Source organism: Bombus fervidus, chromosome 10, assembly GCF_041682495.2.
Source record: "Bombus fervidus isolate BK054 chromosome 10, iyBomFerv1, whole genome shotgun sequence".
Lineage (NCBI taxonomy): Eukaryota > Metazoa > Arthropoda > Insecta > Hymenoptera > Apidae > Bombus > Bombus fervidus.
The window spans coordinates 11,620,467-11,629,104 of record NC_091526.1 but is presented as its reverse complement, the minus strand read 5'-3'; the positions used below and the strand labels follow the sequence as shown (position 1 = coordinate 11,629,104).

The 8,638-nt window shown below is 36.0% G+C and overlaps 2 protein-coding genes and 1 long non-coding RNA gene across 4 annotated transcripts; 1 reads left to right on the top strand and 2 right to left on the bottom strand.

The window, feature by feature from the left end:
- The first annotated feature begins 171 nt into the window (after positions 1-171).
- Positions 172-1,520, top strand: LOC139991470 (uncharacterized). Its single transcript, XR_011800851.1, has 2 exons — positions 172-227; positions 967-1,520. It is a non-coding gene; the product is annotated as an uncharacterized lncRNA (long non-coding RNA).
- Sing (MARVEL domain-containing protein sing) lies at positions 1,260-4,555 on the bottom strand. The gene is made up of 5 exons (XM_072011546.1): positions 2,950-4,555; positions 2,325-2,507; positions 2,006-2,146; positions 1,774-1,933; positions 1,260-1,390 (listed from the first exon to the last, which is right to left on the bottom strand). The coding sequence occupies exons 1-4, from the start codon at positions 3,100-3,102 to the stop codon at positions 1,856-1,858; spliced, it is 555 nt and encodes a 184-aa protein (XP_071867647.1). The 5' UTR covers positions 3,103-4,555; the 3' UTR covers positions 1,260-1,390; positions 1,774-1,855.
- Positions 4,556-4,691: 136 nt separating this feature from the next.
- On the bottom strand, positions 4,692-7,969 carry LOC139991468 (uncharacterized). 2 transcript variants are annotated; one of them, XM_072011547.1, is made up of 5 exons: positions 7,832-7,969; positions 6,081-6,217; positions 5,425-5,598; positions 5,016-5,135; positions 4,692-4,933 (listed from the first exon to the last, which is right to left on the bottom strand). In XM_072011547.1, the coding sequence occupies exons 2-5, from the start codon at positions 6,198-6,200 to the stop codon at positions 4,859-4,861; spliced, it is 489 nt and encodes a 162-aa protein (XP_071867648.1). In that variant the 5' UTR covers positions 6,201-6,217; positions 7,832-7,969; the 3' UTR covers positions 4,692-4,858. The 2 variants fall into 2 exon arrangements, with proteins under 2 accessions (XP_071867648.1, XP_071867649.1); XM_072011548.1 differs by lacking the exon at positions 7,832-7,969 and adding an exon at positions 7,721-7,741.
- Positions 7,970-8,638: the final 669 nt, after the last annotated feature.

Below are 8,638 nucleotides of genomic sequence, written 5' to 3'. Positions count from 1 at the left end.
TGAGGCCTCTACGAGAGCAACGGAAACCGCAAACACGAAAGGAAGATAGAGAGATGGGGCAAGAAGAAGAAGAAAGAGAGACTCTAGCTACGCTTCATGGATCGCGAGAAGAGAAAGGTGGGGCAGAGAGGAAAGAGAAACCTCACGGTCTCGATCGGAGAGTCCGTGAGGACCGACGCAACGTATAACTTCCATTCACTGTGTGCCTGTGATCCACGGATAACCTGGTACGAAAATTATTGAAACGACCAGCACGGCTTTGTACAGTCCTCTTCGAAATTATTCGTCGTCATTCATCTTCGTCGATCTTAGAAGCTGGTCGTATTAGATTTATAATAGGATCGAAGAGACGTATTTGACGATGTTCAACGTCGTTGTGTTCATTTTTGCTCGATTCGTTGTTTATTCGTTTTTTGTAACGAAACGTTGAACTTCATCCTGTACGACTTCGGTATGACATGTACTCGACATTGTACTTTAACAAGTAGATAACGAATTTCTTATACAAATTCAAATTTTTATGAACGCAACTTGAGAAATGACAATTACGTAGAGATTCGTCTAATCCTCTAAATATTATAATAAAAAGTTTGCTTTCCGGATTTTAGATATTTTTGTGCATTATGTGCGCTCTGCACTCTTCTCTGTCTGCATTCTTCGTGTGAAAAATGAATGCAAGATATAGAATAAAACCTCGTGTCCCACATCCCACATCCACACATTCCATCACATCTCACATTCTACGTCGTTCTATGTATCTCGCAAACCAATAATCCCTTTCCTTATCTAATAACCAAAAAGTTGCATATTAGATTCTACAGTTTGTATGTACATTTTCTATACAACTCGCATACTCCGTATCAAATATTCAACGTCCGATGTGCACTTTCCCATGTAGAGTAAAGGAGTGCATCATAGAAATGTTCAGACATTGAGCATTAATATTTCGTTGTCTTTTGTGTCCAGGTAACGCGGAAAAGAATATTCACGCAGCGAATGTTTTCCAAGTTTTTATCGCGAGGGGTTGACAAAAATGGAAATTGGAATTTCGTTTGAAAATTTTGACCAAAACCTAAACTTGCCATAGTAATGCACGTGAATGGAAAAAAGGAACGTACGCACGGAAGAAGATGCTTGAGGAATTCCTGTAAATTGACTCACGCTTGAGGAACTATCTCGCATTGTTGAAATTTATAATCTTTATCTTTGACGTTACTTACAAAGGATTAAAAATGAGGAGGATTTAAATAAATACAACGTTCGTTTTCTATATTTTTATAATACTTTCGTTCGTTACATAATTTTGGAATGCTATGCGTATTAATTTAACATAAGTATTTAAATAAAGGTCTTTCTCGATTCGTTGTTGACGTAGATATAGTTTCTGCGACTATATAATTTCGTTTTGACGTTGGAATGAACCATGCGCGTAAAATGAAAAAATACAAATTAGTTTTTGAAGAGTAGCTTCAATACGATTAAGCAAATCAGCTGCTGCTACGATACGACTGTTTAAAGAACCATTCTCGAGGAATTTTTTTTGTTTCCAGTAAAATTGCTTCGCTTGTAGATTAAATTGGAATCATCTATGGGTATTTTGAAAAACAGGAGCGGCATACTTTCAACTAGATTCGAATCTAAACGCGACAGATACGAACACGAAGATTAAATGCAACAGTTGCGTTACTTACATAATTGAATGGACGCAACGTATGCGTCAGTAGCAGCGGATACGTTAAAGAGAATTTGGTTCGAATTATACGTATTACTCACCTTGTACATTGTACGCTGTATTTGGATCTTGATTCGGTCAGGAATCGTGCGATGTTTTTATACATCTCACTCCCCTTTCAATTCATCTTCCGCTCTTATAATGCGTGTAAGAGAAATATGCATCCGCTCCGTGCAGTATTCCGACAAAACCACTCATCATCTACGAAAGTACCAGGACGATTTCAGGAATGAACGCACAAACAGATATCATTGTTAAGGATAGAATACGTACGTAAGCAGCTGACATTGCAGGATAAACATCGAACCCTGGCCTTATATAATATTCTGGAAGGAGAAATAGCTTCGTGGAAAATGCCAAATAGGAAGCCGAGCTTAAATACAGGAAGGATGCTAATGCGTTGAACATCAATTCCTAGAAGATAATAAAATGTCATTTCTGGTTATGTTAGTCGTAGACTACGGATATTTAAGCGTTTAATAACGTTTAAGAGCTTTGTTTTATACGCATGAACATGCGCGACATGCACATACGATTTATAGGAGGATGATTCTTTACGAACGAAAAATGACGCTGTACAAGTTTAACGTACGAATAGAGACGATCGAATCAGTCTGTAGGATTTCTCGGACACGATGTAGCAGGCGAGTAATACCGCTGATGTTAAGAAACAGGCGGAAGACGTGGTTAAAGATCCTTCGAAAGCTGAACCGATCGTTGTACTGTATCTTAAACCGTAATTAATTAACAAGCTTTGTATCAGTCCGCTGATAATCTGAAAAACAGATGTATCTGGTTGGTTGCTATTGTTATACCTATTACATCATGTAATAAGTTTATTCGCAAGTTTATTCACTTTCTCGTATCATATTTCGAGGTACATTATATTCTGTTACATGGTTCACGAAGAGTTCGTCGTCTATTTGTTACTGTTCGCGAACATATTCGTGATACATACTTCAACAAAGTATAAGTATTAGCATCTTTATACAAACATGAAACCTAATCTGTCAAACATTGTGATCTTTATCTTGATAGAACAAAATGGATCATAGATAATTCGAGAAAATAATAAAAAACGAAAAATGTGCATTCATTATTTCCTTATAAAACGAAAGAAACTTTTTTTGGACGATCTATATATTTATAGAGAAACTCTATATATAAACTATTTTTATATATAAATAAAAAATCGTTTCTCGAATCATCGAACTCACCGTCTCGCCCAGTTTTAAAAGACCGGGTAGAGTTCTTAGAAATTCCACGTGTATACACGTGCAACATCTGCAGTAACAACATTCTACGCCCCCAGCAGCGTGCGTGTCCGTAGAAGACATCCGGATCACCGGACCCGTTCCGTTTCTACCCATAATATCGTCTCGTCGCCGATTTATCTACCGATTAACGCTGGTTTCACGATCTTCCACTCGATCTTTCACGGTATTAGTTTCCACCTGCCTGGGTCGTAGTTGTTGCAAAATGCACGTAGGAGGCCGCGATTTATAGGTTCGTTAAACCGTCTCGTGTTCACCCAGACTCTTCGTTCAATCACCCTAATTGGTTAAACGGCGATTAATTCGCATCATTAGAACGAAGAGGATAAATCAACTCGATGATCCGTTACACGCTCGAAACTGAGATTGTCGTTTGATCGACAGATGTACTGTGCGCGTATTTAACAGACAACTAGTGTAACGAGCCAGGAAAGAACGCGAGCCGCGTCGACGAGCTGTTTGCAACTAACTGAGGGTGTTTTCTCCGGTTGATGCAGAACGTTTTAAACGTCGTTGCACCCCCTGCGTCGTATTCGACACAAGGGATACCGATGTCTATTTCTGGCACGTTCCGCGCCGAAATATGTGGCCGACCAGCTGTACCGTCGACACGGGAAACGTAAAAAAGAAACATGCGATTAGGAATGTTTTTTAAAGAGACCGGAGAAGCGAGACAAAATTTGCATTCGGTGCTGGTATACAGAACAAAGTAATTCGTAGAAGTCGGAAAATAAGACGAAAGGCAGGAATAACAAACTTGCGCGATATACAGACGAAGGATCTATAGATCTGATTTATATTCGTAGATTGAAAAACAATCAAACTGCGACGAAGATTCTACGCTGCGTCTCGTGACTATAAAACCGCATAGAAATGTTCGCATCTGTGAAAAGAAAGTTCTAATTACGTTCGTTCCAGGATATTGTACTCGACGAGATTTTCAAACTCGATTTCCTAAAAAATGGAGCCCTCTGTGCAATTTTCTTATTTCTTGATTTTCCTTTTGTTGCATGCCGTAGAATCGTTGTGGCTTTACTTGTAACACGAATCATGGTGGATGTGGTTTGATCGTTTTTGGATCGTCGAACGTAAATGAGATCTATAGATTCCTCGATTGTTCGCATACACAATGTAATTGCTTACATTATGCATCACACCGCAGTATCCTGTTCTCTGTCTTTGTACAGCTTTATCAAAACTCCTCTCGCATACGTTGCTACGTGCAGACCCACGTCCTGTCAATGGCCGTGCGAAAGTTTCGTTTTCGTCGACGTTACGCTCGAATTTTCTGACTCATAATTACGTCAGTCACACGCCGATGTGCATAAAGGAAAAAAGTTAGGCTTTCTCCTACAAACGAGTAGGTAATTGGACTTAGGTTTCGTTAACCTACTCGCACAGCTCGGCGGATTCCGTAATTTTCTTTTTTTTTTTTTTTTTTTTATTACGTTATACATCAGTACAATAAATATATGTCTATGTAATTATATATAATTATAATAAATATGCGTATGTACTTGATTATACAAATATATGCATTTACAGTATGTAAAAACGGTTCCTGTTGTTCTACAGATAAATAATTCCGAAATTGCAGCAATTTTCAGAACGATATTGTAACACGTTTCAATATCTAGAAGAGATATCGCGGTTGTACTGTATAAATATATTTAAAATGTATAAAGTACCATACAAAAAAATATCTTTTATTAAATTTGAAGAGAGTGTATAAAAAGGCGTGTTGCGTTATATAATTGAACAATGCCCGACTCGATGGTTTGCGAAATATATGAAACACGATAGCTGAATATATGATTTCAAAACTTGTCCGAATTCTTGTTACAAGGCACTGTTAATGTATTCTGTACGTGCGAAGAGCAACGATCGTACTGAGAAAATATAGCGCTGAATTTACAAGACCACAAATCTGAAAGAAAACATAGCAAACAGTAATATATAGTAAAATTTCAGATGGTTATAAAAAGAGTGACTTTATTCTTTTCACTTACTGCCGCTGCCATTAATACTTCGTATCCTCTTCGGCCTTTCACGTTATTACTCACATGCACTACGTATGTTAAAGACGCAGCTAAATATAATCCAAATGCTATAGAGTGATAAAGGAGTTCCTAAAAAAAGACGCCAGACATAAGTCTAATTGTTTTTGGCTTGATCTGATCCATCGATTATTTCGTTTAATTAAACCCGATGCAGACGAACGAAAACTTAGTCACGAAATTGGGAAACTCCTACGAAGTTCTACTTATACTTTTAACTTTTAGCGTACAATATTTGATCATTTGTCGGAAACATTCTGCGACTGTATCGTTAGAGAGTTTCCACTGCTGCGAAATCGCAATCCTACCACACTGTTCGGCTGCACTGGGCCTCATCGTAAATACACAATGTAAAACTTACATAAATAGTCTTCGCAATGATAGTGGACGTTGTAAGGGAAGCTAAGCAACTTAGAAGCAAAATAAAGGTACCGATCAAAAATGTCGTTGTTATTAGAAGGAAAAATAGTTCTGCGGTGTATACGTAGCTGTCATAGTTGTTCGCTACTATTGCCACGCACACTATTCCAAGTGCCTAAAATAAAAGAATTTCAGTAAGATAAATACACTTATCGCATTTCATAGATGAAAGCGAAACTTTGATAACGATATGGGAACCTAATTAGAGAGAGGAGATTAAAAATGTTGTGGATATTTGCTAGGCGCTAGTTCTGTTCAAAAATGTGAATTTTTTTTTTTTTATTAAAATGTCATTCATTGTCAGAATATATCAAAACTTAGTTTCTATATGTACTATAGTATTTTCGCAATTTTACAAAACGTTTTTACAGAGTTAATGCTCCTACAGTTTGATTTTCATGATTACATTTATCGTCGGGCTGATTTTTAATTATACGTAGAAATATGGTACAAATATTATATAAAATTATGCATATTGTACAGAAATATCGCGTAGGTATTTATTTTATATGTTAATTAAGAAGGGAAACTAGTCATGGCATGCTCGAATATTTATCTGTACCAGTTTACCTTAAAACATTTCTAATAGATACTTACCACTTCAAACAATTTAAACAGACCGCCAAACGTTTTTAAATAACCGGTATTGATGTTAACTGATGTGGAACCGCTCGTTACCGTTTGAGTTCTAATGGTTACCGAATGCGACATTGTCATCTCCTTCTTTATCGACTCTGGAATTTTAAAGCAGCACATTACAGCTGTGGGCGTTTCGCAGGAAAACAACTTCTGAATACATATTTAAGCGAAAGTCTGTGGACAAGAAGGCCAAGGCCAGAAATTTTTGGGGCGTATCCTTATTTCGTCGACAGACTTTTTTCTTTCACGAAATTCATTCGTTCCAAGAAAATGCATACTCTCGTATATTGATTTAATTTTTAAATGTCTTACGTTGTGTTTAAATGTTTGCCAAATAATGAATAAAAATAGACCGCGAGAACGACAGTAATTCAACGAGCGATAGTAATGTACGAGAAAAGGATCGTAGATGCGTTCACTTTCGTTATAGTTTCTTTCATCCCGGCGCACCCTTAATGTTTCCTACTGATCGATATCGCGTCCAAACTGTCGGAATCACGTCTCCTTCCGGTATTTTTAAGGATGTGGAAAATAAAGTCATATAAAAAAACATTATACCTCTCTTATTATACTGAACGTAACCGTTAATTCCCTGTATTTAAAAAAGAGATAAATACTCATAGACCAAGAATCGTGCGAGCTTAAATAAATAAAGAATAAAGATAAGTAAAATAAACGTCATATGCTCGGAATAATAAATTAAAGCTTTATGCAGAAAAGTAGCTAAAATAAATATTTATTAAATAAATATCTCGTATCGAATTTATATACACGAATTAATTTTCAGAATTTAATAATAAATCTCATGGTCCATTCAAAATATACCTATACTGTTTTCGTGAATTCGAATCACGAATACACCCGAATTAGCGTGGCTACGGGCGAGCATGTGTGTAATTTAGTCATCAGTTATTTTTAAATGAATGTGTGTCAAAGAAAGAATTGTACGATAATGATACCGGATAATTGTTGGGAACTCCTGTCAACTTATTCATAATATATTTATCTTGTTCCTATCTATTCCTGATTATACATTCAATAATGACACATGATAAGGGAAAATCGAATTCTATAATGTTTTGATCTGATCAAACGTAGTGACATATTTTATAAAATGTTATTGTATGCGTCAAAGGTATCCTTTAATCCCTTCGCATAGGAAGACGAAATTATTAAATATGTACCTCGTCACGCAGTATCCGATAATGCATCGCGAAACAGGTATAAACTCGTACAAAACATCACACGAATGATTTTACGTTGCAACACATCTCGTCCAAAGTGTATCACGAACGACATTGCGTCGCGAGATATTTCGTCTTCCGATCGGAAGAGGTTAAAAAATTCAAGATAAGAATAACATGTAATATAAAGGCTCGTTCAAATTAATCAAGTGTATGAATAGAAACAATTTGAATTCAAACAGCTTGACAGCACGTAGCAAGTGTTGTTTATTTAATCTGAGATAATCCTTGAAATTTCTATTATTCTTCTCATTATCAAAACACTCGAGCAATAATAAATAATAATAAGTTTCACATAACGATTTTATATAAATACTGTTTCGTATATTTTGTATAATATCTGTGTATAAGTACTTTCTTCCAGGAATTATATTATTGAAATGTATATCGTTAAAATTGTACTGCACTGATTCACGACTCACAACCGGCAATAATAGGCGGAATGTATACAAATCTCACACTGACCTTAATAAGGTAGGTGGTCGCGCCTTGATCGCCTGCGAATGACTGAGGTACGTACTTACGTTTCCAACCGTAGCACGAGTGACGTCATGGATGATATCATACTTGGATCCGTCTTCCTAACTAGAGAATGAACGTGTAGTATACACGTATACCAACATTAAATCGAAAGAAAGTAACGAAGTTTGTGTACATAATAAGATGCGCAGTGAAAATTACGTGAAATACCACATAGCAAAATATCAATATGTCGATAAAATACAAACTTCAAGTTTAAGCATTAAAACTTAGTTTTGATAACTTAATTATAGTTTCGTATTCTTGCGATTTGATGCAATTTTTAAAGAGTTTTTTTTTAGGAGTCCGATTAATGAAATTTCAAGGTTGTGAATAAAATTTTTAATTAATTTTCTGACTTTATAGTCAGATATAATTCCACGAGCGCGATATTCACGCACCGTGTTCTGATTTACATTTATTTATAGCGCGTTGTGGTTTAAGTATTAGCAGTCAAGGTAAAATCTTTTTCTTTGCTATTTAGCTTGAATAATAACCGAAATCGATAATGTGATATAAAATGAAACAAAGAGTAAAGTAACGAGTGTAAAAACAGCATATGACAGCATTTAATCGTCGAATCATACTCGATAACAATCCTTTAATTTCCACTCTGATAATTGATTGACGTTAGTTGATTTTGAATCATTCGTTAAATAGTGGAAGACAGTCGGCGATCTTCTTGCAAGGCTTGTATATAATTTCTTAACTGCCTTTTGATAAATCATTCCACTGATGCTTATCTTTCCACTG